General features: G+C 40.7%; 2 protein-coding genes across 2 annotated transcripts; one reads left to right on the top strand and one right to left on the bottom strand.

The window, feature by feature from the left end:
• Nucleotides 1–2,793: 2,793 nt before the first annotated feature.
• On the top strand, nt 2,794–10,462 carry LOC138968174 (adenosylhomocysteinase-like). Its single transcript, XM_070340732.1, has 8 exons — nt 2,794–2,946; nt 5,840–6,030; nt 7,144–7,272; nt 7,480–7,692; nt 8,073–8,280; nt 8,646–8,851; nt 9,159–9,353; nt 9,756–10,462. Exons 1-8 carry the CDS (start codon nt 2,922–2,924, stop codon nt 9,885–9,887), a joined length of 1,299 nt encoding a protein of 432 aa, XP_070196833.1. The 5' UTR covers nt 2,794–2,921; the 3' UTR covers nt 9,888–10,462.
• Nucleotides 10,463–10,698: 236 nt separating this feature from the next.
• Nucleotides 10,699–20,999, bottom strand: LOC138968186 (mitochondrial inner membrane protein OXA1L-like). Its single transcript, XM_070340740.1, has 9 exons — nt 20,849–20,999; nt 17,895–18,074; nt 17,279–17,480; nt 16,926–17,069; nt 15,482–15,567; nt 14,609–14,773; nt 13,855–13,959; nt 12,653–12,815; nt 10,699–12,151 (listed from the first exon to the last, which is right to left on the bottom strand). Exons 1-9 carry the CDS (start codon nt 20,921–20,923, stop codon nt 11,979–11,981), a joined length of 1,293 nt encoding a protein of 430 aa, XP_070196841.1. The 5' UTR covers nt 20,924–20,999; the 3' UTR covers nt 10,699–11,978.
• Nucleotides 21,000–21,118: the final 119 nt, after the last annotated feature.

Genomic DNA, 21,118 nt, shown 5'->3' with positions numbered 1-21,118 from the left:
ACACACACATACACCACGACCCTCGTCTCGATTCCCCCTCTATGTTAAAACATTTAGTCAAAACTTGACTAAATGTAAAAACGCAAGTACAGTGGGTGAAAAAAAAACACCACAGAACCACGCCGAAGTACAAAGTTAGGAAAACGTGTTTATTATTTAGGTATTCTCAGTGCTGCAACAATGACAACAATAAAGTGTGCCGGTTGTGGGTCTGGAAATAGGTCAAAAAGACAAACATACTACATTATATGGCCTTTTTTGACTGCAAAAGCATTTAGGTCGGACAAAATACTGATCAGAAACAAATATTATGGCGGCGTGAGATTAGAGAAGACAGACGGAGAGAAGAAAAAAAGGGGAAGAATTGTTTTTCTCAGTCCATCAGTAGGCTACATGTAGTGTATTTGTTGTTCTAGTGATAATGTGATAATGTATATAAATATCTAGGGCTGTTTTTAGTATTGTTGATAACATGTTCTTTTTCACTACCCATTTTATTCATGTTTTTATTACTTAGTTAGTGGAAGAATTTTTTGTAATGTATACATGTTTGATGGTGTATGCTTTTAATTAAGCGTTGTTGACTATGAATGTAGATGTAAATGCTTGTATAACTGTGTTTTAATTTAAATGTGTCAAGCGCAAAGAGCATAATTGTAAAGTTATGATGTTGCGCTATATAAATGCTCATTTATTATTATTATTATTATTATTATTATTATTATTATTATTATTATTATTATTATTATTATTATGACTGAAAAGGACGATGACTGATCAGTCGTAACGATTCAGAGTCAGTCACAGAGTTTGAAAACATTTCTCCCGGATATTCATAGTCACGTCTTAGTAGCTCCAGGGAAGGTTTCCTGTTGCCCGGACCCCCGTCCCCCCCCCTCCCCCTCCTGACCTGACCATGTACCTCCTCCAAGGGTAAAAAACTGAAATAATATATAATATGCTTATAACATTTGGTCTGTTTGTTTTGCCTTTAAAACTCATGACAAATACTCCCAGAATGCGCCCAGATTGCACATATATAAAGTCTAGATTTAGGAGGTTCGGCTGCTTCGCACCCTCAGCTAATGTACCCGCTCTACCGGCAATTGGGACCCCCCATTACCCTACTTAGCTCCAGCCCTGCAGCTCTTTGACTTTGTCTGATTCCAAACTGAAGTCAGCAGTAAAATCAGTCCAAAACAAGAAATTCCTCCGAGGTAGGAAAAACACCCCCGTCCTTACCATTCTCACTGCCACCAACTGAGAAGGTTATTTCCCTTTGACCATTGATATGTCCCTCTATAAGTCCTTGTAGAATCTTAATCCACCAATAACTCCCTAACCGTGTGTTTGACTGGTCCCAATTTTTGTAAGGACCGTCTCAGGAATGTATAGAACCTGTTCACCAAGTTTGGTGACGATCGGTCCGTTCATTCTTGAGATCTATATGCGAACACAAACACACAAACAAACAAACAAACACATCGACCGAATCCTATACACACCCCTATACCGGGGGTGTACTAACAATTGATGTGCGCTAGTAAGGCCGTACAATTATCAAGCGGCATCAGAATGGCCCCGGGTTTCCTTTTGTCCGTGACAGTGGAAACAGACGTATGACAGCATACTAGTGCCAAGAGTGATAACTTCACTATCAACACTGCTAGATTTTTTCAGCATAACAATATGACCCTTTGTCATCATTTTCACGAGTTTTCATTCACAAACACCTGGTAAATAAATCTCATGTTCCCCATGCAATAACTCGAGGTGGTGAATGGGTTTGAGCTTTCATGTGAAACGTGGATTGTCAACTAAAAGCCAATCAGGCTGATTGTTTGATGTGTGGAACCATCGTGGCTTTGGATTTGTGTTTCCGAGGACAACGATTGTAAGCATTCACTCTCAAAGACCCAATCAATGTTGATAATTCCCGCGGCGACTCATGGTCAATTTGCAACTTATTTCTGTAATCGCAAAATCCACAATGAAAAGTCATAAACACTTAAAAGAAAAGAAATATGCTCAACACTTACTGAATTCACAGGTATGATCGCAGCTCTGTACATTTTCAGACTAAAAGAAAAGCGTCAACAAGCTACGTTTGACGTCACATACAAGTTTGACGTGTTATCTCGTGCTACTGTGACGATGCTTTGTGGCCCGGAGTTGGATTCTACAAATTCGTCTCCCTGTGGGTTATTGTGCATTTTGTTGCACAACCAAAATGATGACAAAAACGATGTTTGGTGGCTTGTTGTCAGACCAGCATTTTTTTGTTGGTCCTCGGGGAGCATCGCCTTTTGTCTCATATTTATCAACCGCGGCCTTCGGCCTTGGTCAATAAAGATGAAACAAAAGACGATATGGTCCCCTTGGACCAACAAAATAGCTGGTTTGTCAACAAGCCACCAAACATCTTATAATGTTTTGATGACAAGTGTTATGCCAACGAGTCGAAGACGAGTACCATTTTACTTGTTCTGCCGTTCGAGTAAAAATATTGTGCCCTATTGTTGCTCTGAAAACACAATAGTATCTATATTGCTATTTTGACATGATATTTTGTGTAGAAAAAAACCCACGTTGTTTCTCAGTTTGTGCGTTGTTTGCAAATATCAGTAATAATTAAAAAATATCACAGTGATATTCATTGCAATTATCCTTTGTGGCGCTAGTATGGCGACATACATACGAAGCAACACCGGTGGAAGTGACCTTGTCTCCTCTGCTCATTGGCTGTTTGACGCAGAGTATTTTTAGGTAAGCTAGTTCAAGGTAGCATGTGTCTTTGAGTTCAAGGCCGGGGAGTGAGTATAAAACCGGCGAGAACGCAAGTGTCGATCTCTTTCATAGCCCGCTAGCACATCAGTGAACAGAAGGCAGAAGCGTGCAAGTACACTTCAAATACTGTCACCATGTCCAAGCCAACGTACAAAGTCGGTAAGTAATCGATCTGTCAGCTAACTGTTTGTTTCTGATCGAGAATAGCATTTTGCTTTGGTCATCACTTGGTGAGCATATATACATAGGCCTATTCTCAATCGGCGCCGCCTGACCAAATATAACGAGAAGTACTGTGGATAAAGATGAATGTATAATCACTTTAATCTTTTATTTTCGTCGTTACATAAAAAAAGGTTTTGGAAGTACTTTCTGCGCCTGTCATGGGGTATTTTTGAGCACAGATGCAAACCCAATTTTGAACCAAATAGGAATGTGCATGTTCTCTTTGGGAATTGCAGACGACACTTTGCACATGGTCATGCTTCCCGTTCTTGATAGTTCATTTTCGGCGCATCGACAGTGTCTGTTGTAGGTTGTGGAGAAAAATGAAGCTTTACGGGAGAGGGTTGCTACACTGTTCATAAAAATTGTAGTCACAGTACATACGTATGCTCATGCTGTCGATCGTTCGTCATTTTTTTTAAGCAGGCACGTCAGTCAAACTCAGTGTATCTTGATGAAATGTGGAATCGTCCGCTTGATTGAGGTCAGCCAAACAAAAGAACTTATAAAGTAGGCATAACGGTATGGTCTTTAAAAAAAACCTCAGAAAATGTGCACAGCTGCTGTTAGTGTTAGATAACCTATTTTTCATAGAATAAAAAGGCGTGCTTGTCAGTTTTGTCTTAACTCGATAATTTCAGTCTCATATTGTCTTATGCATATGATACTTGTCATGTAGCAGGTTACCATGCAACAGTTTCAAGAGCAGAATTTGACTGAGGTCTGTCCATGCCTCTGAAAATGTCAAAATCTCATTTCAGAGGTTTAATATTAATTGTTCCTTGCTAGCCAGGGGTGGGACTTTTCCGCGAATCTGCGGATTTCCGTGGACACAACTTACGAATTCCGCTGGAGTAATCTATTTTTCCACGTCCCATTTCATCGCAGTATGTATAACTTGTTGACTGAATGATATGGAGAGAAGTGAAGATGGAACAGAACACTGGAGGCTTGAGAGTTAAATTGTGCTGACTGAAATACAGTGAAAACTCCTGATAACTAATAGTAATTTTGAGCTTTAATGCATTGGGGCGTCACTTGGATCATACTATTGCCAGTATTGGATTATGGATACATGGTTCATTACGTAAGTATGCACCATTACAATGTTAGTGTTACTATGGTTGTGTGAAAGTGTGGGGTTTTTTTTTTGGGGGGGGGGGGGGGTGGGGAGTGTGGAAAATGTATTTTTTAACCGATCCAAACAAGTTGAATTTTAGTCTCAGAATGCACCAGATTGCACAGATTTTAATGTACCATTTACAGGGTGACACGAAAAAAACAGATCCCACCAAAAGTTTAATATTTTCTGAAATAATCAGCCGATTCTTTTATTTTTTCAGGTGAGCCAAGCTGAAATGATGTTCTAACAGCCCACCAAGTTTGAGCTTCAAGATGTCATGGACAACGGAGCATAAGACATTTATAGTCGAGGCCTATTTTCGGTCGAATTCTATCCACGCTGCTCAACTGGAATTCAAAAGACAGTTTGGACGTAGAGACTTTCCTGTTAAATCAGTTATCTATGGATGGAGGGATAAGTTCAGAGACCATGGGACTGTCAATAACCTCAATAGTAAAAACCCTAACAGGGGATCCCACTCTGGTCGACCTAAATCAGCAAGGACACCGAGGAATATTGATTCAGTCAGAGAGTCTGTTGTGCGCAGCCCGAGCAAATCTGTTCGCCGGCGAAAATAGGCCTCGACTATAAATGTCTTATGCTCCGTTGTCCATGACATCTTGAAGCTCAAACTTGGTGGGCTGTTAGAACATCATTTCAGCTTGGCTCACCTGAAAAAATAAAAGAATCGGCTGATTATTTCAGAAAATATTAAACTTTTGGTGGGATCTGTTTTTTTCGTGTCACCCTGTAAAAAAAAAAAAGTCGGGAGCATGCCCCCGAACCCCCCTACAAAAAAGGGATTTCCTCTTTTTTCATCACAAGAGAGTCCCACCCCTGATAGCACAGGCAGCAATCGCATGTGTGGTTTTATTTTCCATGCACAACTTCTTGGAAGAAGAGTGGGCATTTTGAGAATCTGGGTATGAAAGATAGAAACCTGAGCCCTGCATGGGCATGCTATCTGGGTCTAATGTTTGTGTGTCAGCAGGAAGATGTTACAGTACCCATTATGCCTTGAACCCCTCATCCTATTTGCTTGACCTAGATTTTCACTTGTTGAACTGAGATAAGATTAAACCACTCATTGCATAATTTGTTATAATGCAGACTAACACAACAGTAAGCACATGGGAATTTATATCTTTAGGCAGAAGTGAAGTTTGTCCTGACTACAGAAGATTGAACAGCTGACTTTCATGACAGAAAATGTCATGGTTGGACTGCTTCCTTGCCCAGTTGTCACCCATTAGACAAGAGTTAGGGAGAGGTTATTGGGCTGGGGGATGAAGAGGTGGTGGTGGGGATGTTTGAAGGGGGCCATCCCCCTCTTGCCCCCCCCCCCCCCCCCCCCCACCACCACACAAGGTGGAGTACAATCATTGAGGTAAAGTAACAGTTTGGTGTAGTCTAAGCCTGTTTTAGATTCAGTATGCAACAGCACAGTCACACTCATAAAATAAAAATAAATATTAAAAAGAAGGGGAACTAGAACTATTTCTTATATACAAAAGAGGTATGGGTGGGGGATAGAACTTCTGAACATGCTTTGCATTCAAAAGCAACAATTACAAGGTGCGTTTATCTTTATGTACATGATTGAGCACTTTTTGAAGAATGTGTGTCAAGTTCATCTTGCAGCTGTGGAGCTAATTGTGTACCGTCATGAGTGCTCTCTTCAGGCTTATACCTTTACTTTTTCAGCCGACATCAACCTGGCTGAGAGTGGCCGCAAAGCCATCGAGATCGCCCAAAATGAGATGCCTGGTCTCATGATGATGCGAAAGGTGTACGGGCCCAAGAAACCCCTGAAGGGCGCTCGCATCACTGGCTGCCTTCACATGACTGTTCAGACTGCTGTTCTCATTGAAACTCTTACAGAGCTCGGCGCTGAGGTAGAGTTACGCCAACAGTTTTGCTCTGTTTTAGTTTAGCTGGTCGTTTAATGTTCCGGGTGCTGTTATGAAAAATGCAAGTATGTCAGGGAAAAAATGCTGGGGAAAGGGTAGATACAAGAGGGTTAAGAAAAAAAGTCTGTTTTCTGGAGTTGACAGTATTAATTTATGATTGAATATTGTGTAGGAAATGTCACTTTTTGTTTTTTATGTAGATTTTGAAAGGTTTTTGTATACTTGTTGATTTATTTCTGTAGTTGTGCACTTCTCACCTTCTGTTAATCATGCTGGGATAGACAACTGTGGAACCTTCCTTTTAAGACCCTCCAATTTAACACACACACCCCTTCTAGACCCTACTTTTTTCTCTTTTTTTTCTGGTCATAACCTCGGTAAATCGACCAACATTTGTAAGACTCCCTACCCCCCCGCAGGTTAGGGGGAAGAATTTACCCGATGCTCCCCAGCATGTCTTAAGAGGCAACTAACGGATTCTGTTTCTCTTTTTACCCTTGTTAAGTGTTTCTTGTATAGAATATAGTCAATGTTTGTAAAGATTTTAGTCAGTCAAGCAGTATGTAAGAAATGTTAAGTCCTTTGTACTGGAAACTTGCATATTCTCCCAGTAAGGTAATACATTGTACTACGTTGCAAGTTCAACAAGAAAAAGCGAAGCAACAGAAACGCATGTTCAACATGTTTATCTTGTGAGATTGTTGTGTGTCAAACGCATTTGACCTGTGAATATTCATCACGTTAGGTGTGTTAATCTGATTGGCTGATCAGGTCACGAGAATTCTTTGACTGACAGGCATTCTAAGGAAGTTCCCATTGCGGCTGTTCTGTCTAATTCGCGGGGTCGCTTCGAAATTTCTTTTGGTCGAATTAAACGGTAATAAAACCGTTAGTTCTAATATGCTGACTCTTAGCAAATGATAACAGACAGTCTCACAAACGATATCAGCATTCGCCTAAAAGGCTCATGCTTGATATCTTTTTTCTCGACATGTCTGTTATTTGCTAACAGTCAGCATATTAGAAATAACTCATAATAACTGAGTATTGCTGGTTTTATTTCAAATTCTACAAAATGATATTTTTATGTTTGCACAGGTTCAATGGTCCAGCTGCAACATTTTCTCCACACAAGACCACGCAGCTGCTGCCATTGCTAAGACAGGGGTGCCAGTCTACGCCTGGAAGGGAGAGACTGATGAGGAATACGTCTGGTGCATTGACCAGGTGTGTGTTTTATGTTATGCAATATTTTTGTTGCTGTTAGCTTCGCTATATTTTAACGAAATAACATTCTTAGCTTATAAATCACATGATTGCAGTTTCTTGGTTTTTGTTTGTTCTTGTTATGCACAGTTCTCTGTGCCTGAAGAATTGTCAGCTTTATTTTGAAGCCATAACACTAACGTTTCCATTGTTTCTACTGTGCTCCAGACGCTTGTGTTCGCCGATGGCCAGCCTCTCAACATGATCCTGGACGACGGTGGTGATCTGACCAACCTGGTGCACGAGAAATACCCCCAGTACCTGGCAGGTATTAAGGGTCTGTCCGAGGAAACCACGACAGGTGTGCACAACTTGTATCGCATGATGGCTGATGGCAAGCTCAAAGTCCCCGCCATCAATGTCAACGATTCAGTCACAAAGGTAGGTTGCTCGGCTATTGTCTGCCAAAAAAAAACTTTTCTGTTTGGCTTGTCATGCTTGATGTTGTTGCCTTTTCCTGTAAGTCATTACACATGATTTCTGTTAGATTCTCCTGAATGCATCCGGTTTGAAGGATCCGGGTGTATCTCTACTGACAGTAGCTGCTAAACTCTTCAGTTTCTTATCAGATCAGAAAGGTGATGCAGAAAATGAGTCGGACACTGCTTTCATTTCTAAAATACAAGCAAGTAGCTGTGATGCGTTCAGTGGTAATTTCCGGAATAGGATTAAAATGTGCTTAGTCATGCGGTGTACTGAAATCTAACTCGACTCACTGACAGTGATAACAATTTCGGATCGTTTGTATCTTCTGTTTCCAGAGCAAGTTTGACAACTTGTATGGCTGCCGTGAGTCTCTGGTTGATGGCATCAAGCGTGCCACAGACGTGATGTTGGCAGGCAAAGTAGCTGTAGTTGCTGGCTACGGTGATGTGGGCAAAGGTTGCGCTCAAGCTCTCAGGGCTTTCGGCGCTCGCGTCATCATCACAGAGGTGGATCCCATCAACGCTCTGCAGGCTGCCATGGAAGGTAATAGACACTATGTGCTTCTCTTAGTGTCTTCCTGACAGTCTAGCAAACACTTGGGTGTTGAGCTCCTCGCTCTGAGATAAACTCATAAAACAATGGGAGATGAGTGGTGGTGTAAAGTCCTGTTTGTAACAAGACTGGCCTTTGCATTTGAATGTTGCAGAATTTAAATGCTGTAAACACTATGTATACATATTTAAAAATTCATTTGTATTTTTTGTGTGTGGAGAAGTGTGCCTGAAACACTTTGACAGATGTAACCTAGAAGAAAAAAGAATGATCCACTAGCAGCATATAAGTGTGCAATCCAAAGAAGGCCTCCCTGCTCTGACAGAAATGTTCACAGCCTGTATCCATCGTTTCAGGTTACGAGGTGACCACGATCGACGACACACTGGCTGAGGCGAGAATATACGTGACGGCAACGGGTTGCAAAGCTATTCTGCGACCTCATCACTTCGAGAAGATGCTGGAGGACACCATTGTTTGCAACATTGGCCACTTCGACTGTGAAATCGACATCGCCTGGCTCAATGCTAACTGCACCAAAAAGGAGGTCGTCCAGCCACAGGTGAGCTTTTGCAAACACGATTGTCAAGTGAACAGATAGGAAGTTTGCTAGCTTTGTTACATGGTATGTAAAATGCGTATATTTGCAGTGTTTAAATTTGGTATTTGGCGAATGTGTGATTTCATCAATTTTGTGTAGCTTTTGGGTGTTGAAGAATAATCGGCGTAAAACGTACAGTTCAAAAGGTGGGTTTTTTCTCTCCAGATTTTGCAGTCTTGTTGTATTTTCTTCCTAAAGCCTCATTGAGACCCATTGGTATGCATCCTCTTAAATACCAATTCTGAAACACACGGTCTTCAATGTTCAGGTTGATCGCTACACAATGAAGAGCGGCCGTCACTTGATCGTTCTGGCTGAAGGTCGTCTGGTTAACCTTGGCTGTGCTCACGGCCACCCCAGCTTTGTGATGAGCAACTCCTTCACCAATCAGGTGCTGGCTCAGATTGAGCTGTGGACCAAGCAGCAAAACTACAAGCTGGGCGTCCATGTACTGCCCAAGAAGGTGAGGAAAATGAGAAGTTGCATGATTTCTGTTCCTAAAGATTAAGTAGACTTGCACATTTTATGACATAGGTAATACATGCAGTTTGGAGAACCCCTTAGAATAGCATGGAAGTCCTCTGTGCAAAACTAATACGTTACTGTAACAGTCAAAACAAAAGTTTGTGTCTGTGGCTTGGGTCAAACAAGGAATATTGGGAGATATGTTTTTCAAAAGAATTCATTATTTTGAAAAGAGAACTGTACTTTCATCTTTTCACTGCAGTCCATTTGCCTCGATTTAAATATTGTACTTGGCGACACAGTGTCACATAGTACGAGGGCATGATTTTCTTTTGGGTAACCAGACAGAGATTAATCTTTGAAGTGCAGTTCTATATGTTGATTGTTGTTCTGTTTACAGCTTGACGAAGAGGTGGCTGCCTTGCACTTGTCTCATCTGGGCGTGAAGCTGACCAAACTGGAAGATGACCAGGCCAAGTATCTGGGCATCCCTGCCAGTGGACCATTCAAGCCTGACCACTACCGCTATTAAACCACTTAGGACAAAAACCAACCAACATCAGTGAAGCGATCAGCGACTGTTTTAATGGTCCATGGCTCCGTTCCTGCTGTGTAGCGGGCTTCTTTCATTTCACCCCTTGTTTGTCTGCATTGAACATTATTTGTATTCTTATCCCAGATCTCACAACTCAAACATTGTTCCCCGTATATGTACACATCTGCATGAGAGAAACGAAATTGCGAATCTTCTCTACGAGATCTGTTTTTGTTTTGAGTGAATATCTGTTTTTGTTTTGAGTGAATATCTGTTTCACTGTAGTCGTCTCCTCATTGCACTGTTGCATAACTGTTGTGGATGCATGGTAAAGAGTCTAAGCTTGAGTGAATGAAGCTCATTGACATTGTCGCAAGTTAGTATAAAGTAAAATATATTTGCTTCATCTTGTGTTCATGAAATGTTCAAGACTCAGTTGTGTGAGTGCATCAGGGTTGTATTTTTTATATGCAGAAGCTGATGTGATGTTTGTGGCAGCAACATCTTTTGATATTCCTGAAAGTTTGTATTGAATGAAGACTTCAGAGGCAATAAAAAAAATATGAAACAAAGTGGATTTTGCTGTTTGTGATAGTGTGTTATACAAAAATGTGTGCGATTGGTATGGATCTTGCGTGTACTTGAGAAACATTAACAGTTGTATTGTACACGGCTGATATTGCACTCGATTAATAAGTTCCATTTTCACTTGTTACAAAAAATCTGATTCTTTGCAACTTTTTCTTCAAAACACGCACCAACATGCTCACAATCCATTCCATGATGTAAGTGGACAAGACGCATAAAATAAAATAAAACATAGCATTTATTTACAAATCTAAACAAAACAATGAAGGGGAAAATCGGGTTTTTGTCATTGCAAAATAACCAGCTGGGTTTATGGGCACCATCCTTCATCTTGTACATATCGACATGGATCTGGCATTACCTGGGATAAAGGAATACTTCCAATGGCACGCAAACCAAAAATCCAAAAGCCTGGCTGCTTTTTAAGCGGAGAGAGATTTGTGCTAGATCAATTTTTCATTAATAGTTATGTCAATCTGGGAAATTAATTCAGTAAAAATAAAACCCGAATTCCTTCCTGCACAGGATGCAACCAGGCTGTTGAGTTTTGGATTGTGTTTCTTTATTTGGTGTCGTTTTCAACCACGAAGGTTATATCGCGACGGGGAAAGGGGGGAGATGGAATAGAGCCACTTTTCAATTGTTTCTTGTTCACAAAAGCACTAATCAAAAATTTGCTCCAGGGGCTTGCAACGTAGTACAATGTATTACCTTACTGGGAGAATGCAAGTTTCCAGTACAAAGGACTTAACATTTCTTACATACTGCTTGACTAAAATCTTTACAACCATTGACTATATTCTATACAAGAAACACTTAACAAGGGTAAAAAGAGAAACAGAATCCGTTAGTCGCCTCTTACGACATGCTGGGGAGCATCGGGTAAATTCTTCCCCCAAACCCGCGGGGGGTTTTGGTTTGTGTCCTAATAGAATGATGCTCTTTCCCCCTGTAAAAGTGTGGTCACATCTGGTCAAACACACAAGAAGGAAGTATCCTTATTATTGACATACTCCAGCAAAATATTTTCCCTCAAAATTAAACATTAACAAGCAACTTTCCTTTTCTGCATTCAAACTAAATCATTTAGTTTCATGAACATGATACATATATCTGCAATTTACTCCTTGAGAACCTAGCAATAAGGCCCTGAAGTCTATTGTGGAAGTTTCTTTCTTCCTCACTAACAATGTGAGATAGCCATATGTCCTATGTTGCTGGGAAAAAAGCCACAATCATCCTGCCGCGGCCCGGGAGATAGTTGCATTGAACTTCTCAACCAAAGGCGAAAGCCAGTGCAACAAAACAGTGTTCTTTTCCAACCGAGCTTCTGTACACAAAACATCACAGCAATATAAGTCCTCTTCGCTGCCACAACTTCTAGACACAAACAAAACAAGTCTTTCACATCTCTGCCTTTACTAAGATCTGTCACCATTCAACACACGTTTCAACTTTCACACCCACACCATGTTGCCAAGCTGATAGCTAAAGCTAAAGCTATGACTTGGGCTTAGCAGAAACTGGGGGTTTACTGGAGCCAGAGGTAGGAACCTTGGTTGGGTCGAAGGAGTAGGTTTTCTGGATGGGTCCCTGTCCTGCTTTTCGAAAATTCAACGCGTCCACTCGCTGTCTCTCCTCCATCCTCTGGGCCAGCTTGGCATTCGACATGGCTGTCAACATAGTTTAACACAGTCCAAAATGTTGCATACAATATGAAAGCAAGTACACAAAGAAAGATGTGGCAAGGCAAACACATCGTGAAAACAAAAAGGATGAAAGACACATGAACAATCTTTAGTGTTTCCTTGAATGTAACCAACACACATTGCTTGTAATGCACAGGTTACTGAACTTTTTCTTCTTCTCTTGTTTACATTTAAGAATAAAAAAACACAAAAGGTAAGGTTATAGAATATTTAATTATAGACAAAAGGAAACCTCCACTAGAACCTCGATCTATCAAGTTTTGAAGTAAACAAACAAGATACACAACAGACAAACTGGGTGATCACTTCGCTTCAGACGTTGCCTCTTTAAAAGTGGCAGGATGCAAAATCTTTGCAGCACATGACAGACATAAAATATAAAGCATAAAATAAATGAACCACTCTTAGTCTTCAAAATAAATAACATAAAACTAAAACCAATCATTTCATTGTTGTTCAACTCACAGTCTTTGAAACCTTCCAGAAAGCCCTTCTTCTTGGGAAGGACAGACGCAGGGTGCGTTACCATGGGCTGAATCTTGAAGAAGGATCGCACAGCTGGGATCTTCAGAAACAGCACTTGCACCAGGGAAAAGGCGTTGGAAGTGAACCAGTAGCAAAGCATAGCCTGAAGTCAAACAGAAAAAAACCCTGATCTAAGCCAATGACCAATGTCAAAATGGCAACAGTTTTCAACACTTTTGTCTGTGCAACTGCAGCTGCTTCTGTGCTAAATCATGATTAGAACAAACAAACAAACGTTGTCCGGGCGTCCTGCAGCTAATACAAAAAGATGTAAAAGTTAAACTTTTCTCACCTCTGTTATGGTCAGCCGTGAGCTAACTCCGGCACATCAAACCATGTGAATTACAAATACTGCCAAAAAACGTAAACTCTGTTACTGTCCGGGCGTACCTTTAAAGAACACAAATTTATTTTAGAAATATAGACAAGCTCTTTCTGATCAAATGCACATTTTAAATGACACGAACATCAGTGCTGTTGCTGCTGTAATTTTTGTGCAGGAGGAAGTCCTTGTTCGTCGACACCATGGCTAAAAGTAAATGTCCCAGAAAATAGGCATGAAAGCAGTAACATCTTTAGGGAATATAATTTGATCCCATTTTTGGGGCTCTTTTACACACGAATATCCCTAAAAACAACTTTCTAAAGATTTGATTTATGTTCAGGGCTTTGCTTACTATTGAGGTGCGTCTGAGTCTAACAAAGAGGCAACTAAGAGAACAAAAAAGTCTTGGGGGTTCCATAACCGTCATCTATGTTACCGGCTTTTTCTAGCAAAAGAGAAAAAATAAATGTTTCAACTTGCGATATGATTTTCGCCCAAAGAAAAAGAATATTGGCAAGGCCGTCCAGTGACTCCTGGTTCTGTCGTGAGGTAAAATGCAAGCACCCGTCCTATACGTTACCGTCATTTAGCTAAAATACACACAAATATAGTATGCCTAAAAAGCCTTTTCTAAATCACAACGGGCACCCATTATTCTATGTTGATGAACGATTAAGCTACACAAAAACACAAATATTAAACAAAAAAGACACACATTATTTGTTGGAACTTTTCAAAATCTACTGGTCGCTTCTTATTGACATTGGGTGCATAGCGTAGCTTAGCAAGGAAAAGCCAAATACTACTGCTGACTTACTGCTGGGAAGTTTGAGATGAGTGGCATCATGATCAGAGGCATGGCTCTCATGAACCACTTCATGTTGTGGTTCATGGTTCCTGCCTTCACTCCGTCCACTCCAACCTGAAACAGAGACAGAAATAAAGACTTGGCATGGCTGAGACTTGGCCGAGTGGTTAAATTGAACCCATGCTTACCACTGCACCTCATGTACATTGGAACTACCCTGTTAAAACCACCAAAATACAACACAGGTCTTTAAAGAGAAGGGAGTCTTAAAATGGGGGTCAATTTACACACTGTAAAAACAACAAATCTGAGAAAACAGGATCTAAAAAATTGGGAAGTCATAAATCAAGGGTCTTAAAGGGAGCATTCCAATGTACCAATCACTGGTTCGCTCCCAATGTTTAGCAAGGCACTTGCACTTGTTTTCTGCATCTAACTTCTTGTAAAATCCCTGTCATCACAAGATTAAATCCCAAAGTTCACATCAAAAGACTACCTAATAGCTTGAGTAACACCTGCACAAAAAAAGCAAAACTCAAGTGTTGCTGTTTATTGCTTTACTTGGGATTGGTGAACTTGAATGTTTTTTACAGTGCCTTAATCACATATCCAAGACTCCTTCCCATTGCAACCAAGGCTTTAGAATGAAACACTCACGTAGTTAAATCTACATCATCTTTTATCAATTTCTGTTTTGTTTTACTTTTCAGTGCTTTATTTTTTTCATATTCATCATAACCCTAGTTCTAACTTATGAGCTAACCTCAATGGTAAGCATAAAGGTGACCATGGTCATCAGAGGCATAGCGTAGAACGTATCGGGTAACGTCAGGTCAGTGAACCAGAAAATTCCACCTGTCTTCATGCTCTCAACAGGCAAGTTGGCCATCTGACGCAGTCCCACGAACACAGAAATAAACACTGGCATCTGCAATCAAATGCAAGAGAGAAATCAGTCACATAAATCTGAAATTGCAGCTGTCATCTGTGTCTTAAAAATTCTTTTCATTTAACCTTACAACTTTTATAAGCAAAATAAGTTCTGATGACCAGGTTAGAAACAAAGATACTGTGTGCTTATGTAACCAAGCTATTACAATTACATGACTTAATGTAATGGACTGAAATAACATCTACATCACCTGTTTACATTTTGTGCATCACAATTTGTTTTCCTGAATCCATTCCAAGAACATGCAACATGTTACTCTAATTTAAATAGTTGGTATCATGGTTGGCATATCAACTCTTGTGACGGGCGCAATGGCCTAGTGGATAAGATGCCAGCCTCCCAAGCGGAAGGTCGTGGGTTCGAATCCCGGCTGTGCCTGGTGGGTTAAGGGTTAAGATTTTTCTGATCTCCCACTCCCAGGTCAACTTCTGTGCAGATCTCCTATTGCCTTATCCCCCTTGGTGTGCACACGCAAGCACAAGACCAAGAGCGCACGAAAAAGAGCCATCCATGTGAGAGTCCGGTGGGTTATGGAAACACAAAAATACCAAGCATGCATCCCCCAAAAGCGGCGTATGGCTGCCTAAATTGAGGGGTAAAAACAGCCATACAGGTAAAAGCCGTGAGAGTTTCAGACCATGAACAAAGAAGAAGAGAAGAAGAACTCTTGTGAAAATGTCTCACCTGTGCCAGCGGAACCAAGAAGTTCCTGAAGGGCTTGATATCGTTGCGCTTCATGAACTCCATTAGTTCATGCCCTGCCTTGGCAGCTATCAACAGAAAAGTTGATTTTTAATTCATACATTTATAACATAACATACATAAATGCAGAAAATCAGCCTGTCATCATTCACTTTCTTTTGATAATGAAAAAGAACTTTGTTAGTCTGCTGGATGATTGAGATCTGGAGAGAGAGAGAGACAGACAGACAGAGATAGGGTAAGTGTGAGTGTGATTTTGTTTGTGTGTGAGTGTGTGAGTGTGAGTGTGTGTGAGTGTGTGTGTGTGTGTGTGTGTGTGTGAGTGTGTGTGTGTGTGTGTGTGCGTGCGTGCGTGCGTGAGTGCAGACACAAGACTGAGTATCCCTCCCACTTTTCCTCCACTCTTGTGGTAATGATGGTACCGAGTACAAGTGTGTGAGTGCAGTCAGACTTGTTTTTGCAGTACAGTGGAACGTGCAATGAAAGGACAAGCTTGGTTCCAGGCAAACGAGTGCCCCCACATTGCAGTTGTCCTGCCACAAGGTATATGTTGGTCAGCATAGTAGACAAAGCGACAACAGAGGGTTTTCTTTACTTTGTGGTGTCCTCTAATTGGCGGGGCCTCACATCGCAGTTGCCACTGTTTTCAAAAAATTAAAGTTGTTTGGCTTTCGCAATCTGGCTCCCATTCCTTCAAATTCAAAACTACATTTATCACTATCAGGTCAAAACAGCAACAAAAGCGTACATAGTTATACAGTGGTCGCCGCTTAATAAAGCCACTTCTGGACCGACAAAAAATGGCTTTAATAAGCGGCGGATTTATTAACCGGCGGTCCAGGAATACGTCATTTTTGAAAGAAAAAAAAATCTTCTCTTTTGTTTACGTCACTCAGTCACTTTCTTTCGTCATTTACAAGCTGCATGCAGGAAGATCTTTAAATTTCTTGTAAATTTCCAGTTTCTCGTCTGTTGTCAAATCCTGGCGTTTTCTTTTCGGCATGTTTGATTCAATCCCTCTTGTTGCCAATCCGATAGAAAACAGTAAACTGATTTAATTTAGTCATGAACACAACACGCGATCAAAGCTACACAATTTATGAACTCAACACGTGCGGTTTTTATTGACTGACATTCTTTTCTGAACTCGGTTACTCCGTGATACGCGTGAGCGTGGACATAAATAGGCCTATGACTTCAGCGATTACAAGAACAAGATAAAGTTTTAGTCACAAACTACGTGATTTCTCTGAGAAAACTGGCTTTAATAAGCGGCGGGTTGGGTTTATTGACCGGCTTTTTCTAATGCATAAGATATAGTAATAAATCCGGACCGTCTGAAATCGGCTTTTATAAGCGGCTGGCTCTATTAACCGTGGTTTTATTAAGCGGCATCCACTGTATCAACAATCAATCCTAATCTCACCTTCGACAGCATTTCCGCTCTGTCTTGCCAGCGTGAACTTCTCCTGAAGCCTGGTCATGGTGGGCATGTGGTTGTGCATGTGAGCGACGTTACGCTGAGACTTGATCACCAGTGGGAACATCATCAACCTTATACAAATCGTCCCTGAAAATGATAATATTTCACCCAAATGAGATTGAAAAAAGAAAGTAAAATAAAAAATAAAAGAGAGAGAGATTTACATCTTATATAAGCAAACAGATGTATACACAGACCCTCTTCTCTCCTTCTCTCCTCATAATGAAACATGAAGAAGAGTCCACAACTGAATAAAAATACACACTTTGTACACACACACACACACAAAATCCTACCTATTATGATGGCTTCCCACCACGGCAAGCCAAGCGACGCGTGCATTGCATCAAGCGCTTGCTGTACCAGACCACTGGGTGTCCAGCCCCCCAGACCCATAGTGCTCAGATGTGGTTCTCCCAGAGCATTCAAAAGTTCAGGCAGGGCATCTGTCTGGTCTGGTACGGGTGGCGGTGGTGGAATATAGTCTGTAGGGATTGCCTGAAAGATAAATAAAAAATAAAAATTTGATAGTGTTCTTAATTGCAATAGTGTTTTTCATGCACGACAAATAAAGACTTTTCTCTATACTGACACATTTAACTTCAAGGAATGATTTAATCAGGAAAAAGATGACGAAGAGGCATATACTATTGGGAACCTGCTGAAAAGTTTGCAAACCCAGGCATAACATTTCTACACATTAATTTGATTAAAAAATGCGTTAACATGTAAAGGCTGGCATCTTTTCACATAGGATGCCAATGCCATGCTAACGAACACACCTACATGCACATTCACACATTCACACACACACACACACACACACACACACACACACACACACACACACACACACACACACACACACACACACACACACACAGGCATGTAAACACTGTCTCTTTCTCTCACCTTATCACTGGCAGCATCGATGATAGCAGAGGCTGTTCTTGTTGTTGATTCTGAGCTGCCCCATCGAATGGGTCTGACTGTTGTAAATCCAACAAAACAATGTCTTTGCTTGCCGGAAACATTGCAGCGAACAAGACTTGAGAGAAGTCTGTGGCCCAATGGTATCTGTCTTACTTTTCCCTGAAAATTTCCAGAACCAACTGATAGATATATTTCACAAAGTTTCTATAGGCTCATATTCTTAACATTTTGTTTTTTCCAGATTCAAGTGGTTTGAGTCTGGAATTTAAATATATATTTACATAATGCAGATAAAATAAATAAATAAATGAATAAGCGACATAACTGAACATCAGCAAAAAGTGAGATTGCACTCAATTTACACAATGATTGCTGAAGCCGAAAACAACACTCAATGGGCTTCTAACGCTTCTAAATGTCACGTCATGCACATTGGTAAAAAGAAACCTAACCATGACTTAGGGTTAGGGTTAAGGTTAGGGTTAGGGTTAAGGTTAGGGTCAGTTAAAGGCACAGGAAGCTCCCGTAAACCATCACAAATACTGTCAGGCTTTTACACACAGTACAACCATCCTTTCATTTAAACACTCACCAATTGAGAACATCCTAGGTGCCCTCTGTAAAGAGCGAGCAATTTTCAAAGAATTTATTTTTGCGTGGTTTATCTTATCCCTGAGCCATCGTGAACCCGTGTGATCCAGTTTCCCTTTTTCACAATGCAGTCGTCAGTTAGTAATTTGAATGCGACCCGCTGTGAGCTTATTATATCTGCAATAGCACGTTATTATGTATCTCTGACTATGCACGAAACAAACGGCTGTGGTTCACAAGAACTCTCGCGATGGCTTTTGACTGTTCAGAGGAACTGGCGATAGGCATAAACCGTCGTCTGCTACGAGAACCACGACCTTGTGTGACCCTGCTTCCGGGCGTTTTTTTTTCAAACTTTCAAAACTTCGAATTGTACTGATCTTGTCTTGATGAAAAAAGAATTCTTTTATGATTTAAGAATGTTTGTGTAACAAGCTGTCAATTTATTATTTAGATTTTAAAAGTTAGGTCAAGCGCGCGCCAAAACGCACCACGGTCCGATTGTCTCTGAGACAATCCGCAAAATTAATTCTTTGAAAATTGCTCGCTCTTTACGTCGGGCACCTAGGATGTTCCCGTTTGGTGAGCGTTCAAATGGAAGGGTGTTTGTACTGTGTGTAAAAGCCTGACAGTATCTGTGATGGTTTACGGGAGGCGCATTGTGCCTTTAAAGTTCAATGTACACAATTTATAATATGATCAGCAAGTCAACAGGATTGCGGGATTAAATAAAAGAGCATTTATGTATTTGAGTCGGGATGTATTTGTACAATTGTAAAACATTTTAAATGACTAGTACGACCTCAGGAATATGGGAACATGATTTGGCACCCTAACCTAAAATGTCAATCGATCCAGATTGAAAACGTACAGAGAAGAGCTACCAAGCTCTGCTCCCTGACCTTAAGAATTTGTCTTACGGTGAACGTTTAAGAACATTAAAACTGCCATCAGTAAAACACAGAAGAAAGAGAGGAGATCTGATTCAGGCGTGTAAGATACTGAACGGAGTGGATGATATTGACAGATTTTACTTGTTTTTATTGACAACGTGTACGAAAACACAAGAAACAGTGGTGATAAATTATACATCCAGTTTACAAAAAATAACATGAAGAAATGTTCATTTAGTAATACTAGATTTGTACCTATTTGGAATTCACTGTCTAACAGTACTAAAAAGGTTACTAATACTAACCAGTTCAAGAACCGACTTGACAGTGAACAGACAATGAAAGACAGTTTGTATCAATGTGATGGGTACGGGTGACTATTTGTCACAAAATTTCAAAATTAGCATGCATTTAACAGACCCAAATGTCATGTGGAATATAATGAGGGGACGTAAAAAGGCTGCGAGGCCTACTCATTGTCCCTACTACCTATACCTAAGGGTTTTTATGGTGTGGAAGAAATATTATTTGTGTGCATGAGATTGTCTTACTCAGGCAGTAGTGTACTGCCGGACCAGCACTGGTCAGCCTAGGCTAAGGTGCCGAAACAAAGTATTAATTATTATCTCCTGTCTGTCCATGCGTCTACACAAATTGTCTGTTTTTGCAGTCTATGGATGTGCAAGGAATTGTTTTACTTCAAACAGAGGATTCGGCACACCAACGTTGAGGGCCCCAAAGGGTTTAAAATCGTGATCGTGATTGGCGTTTTTTGACCTTTCTGTGACCGTGATTGCCGAAATTTCCATTTCTGTGATCGTGATGGGACTTTGCCCGTGATCCGTGATGACAAAAAAATCAAGTCTCGTGATCGTGATTTGTTTTCGTGATCGTGATGGGCATTATTGCAAAGCATGTTATTTTCAACGTACATTTTTCACAGCTGTATCACTCAATGATCCTCTATTCGTCAAGGTGTTTGTGATCGTGAAAACAAAAATCAAGGTAACTGTGATCGTGAAAGCTAAAATTTCCCTTCCCGTGATCGTGATGATACCCCCCGTTTGGGGCCCTCAACGTTACTCCGTGCTTTGGAGTTCTCTTCCACCCTGCTCCCAGTGTGCCTACATAATAATATAAGTACCGCATCTCTGAACAGAGAGAGATAGACAGAGAGAGAGAGAGAGAGAGAGAGAGAGAGAGAGAGAGAGAGAGAGAGAGAGAGGGGTACGTGTGGGGGGTAGGGGGTCCACTCTTATTGGCGTGTTTGATCCGTTTTGTAAGCCTGCGATCCATTGCAGACGACAGAGATTTGTCCTTCATTCTTCAGCACATCAAAAAGTTTGCAAGCACAACACCATAATGCACATCCTGAACAATATAAGACAAACAGACGATTGAAAATCGACCAGAAAAGGCCTCAGTTTTACAATACTGTTCATGTCTAACCTGGTACTGCACCAAAATGCAAGATTTGTTCTGTAATGCCGTGAAAGACCTCGCATGTCTCAAGCAGGCGGCCATGATTATTATCTCCTAACCAAATTCTTCATGACAGAAATGTTAAGAATGCCAACTAAGTCTTATTTTTTTCAAACACATACGACTTAAAAGAAAACAAAAAAGTATTTCTCTTACTCATATTTCCTTTTTTATGATTTTGTTTGAGCATGAAATATAATAGAGCCAGCTAGCTTTGCCTGGAAGTGCAGATCCACT

The sequence above is a fragment of the Littorina saxatilis genome, linkage group LG1 (genome assembly GCF_037325665.1).
Source record: "Littorina saxatilis isolate snail1 linkage group LG1, US_GU_Lsax_2.0, whole genome shotgun sequence".
Classification (NCBI taxonomy): Eukaryota; Metazoa; Mollusca; class Gastropoda; order Littorinimorpha; family Littorinidae; genus Littorina; species Littorina saxatilis.
Note: the sequence above shows the minus strand (reverse complement) of the source record. Positions and strands in the feature narration are given on the sequence as shown.

Coding starts and splice junctions, on each gene's coding strand:
- LOC138968186 (XM_070340740.1), bottom strand. CDS start 20,923: ATGGCCGCCTGCTTGAGACATGCGAGGTCTTTCACGGCATTACAGAAC. Junction 17,481..17,894: donor TCGATGCTGCCAGTGATAAG/GTGAGAGAAAGA, acceptor TTTATCTTTCAG/GCAATCCCTACAGACTATAT. Junction 12,816..13,854: donor TCATCTCAAACTTCCCAGCA/GTAAGTCAGCAG, acceptor GTTTGACTTCAG/GCTATGCTTTGCTACTGGTT.
- LOC138968174 (XM_070340732.1), top strand. CDS start 2,922: ATGTCCAAGCCAACGTACAAAGTCG. Junction 2,947..5,839: donor CAAGCCAACGTACAAAGTCG/GTAAGTAATCGA, acceptor TTACTTTTTCAG/CCGACATCAACCTGGCTGAG. Junction 7,273..7,479: donor ACGTCTGGTGCATTGACCAG/GTGTGTGTTTTA, acceptor ACTGTGCTCCAG/ACGCTTGTGTTCGCCGATGG.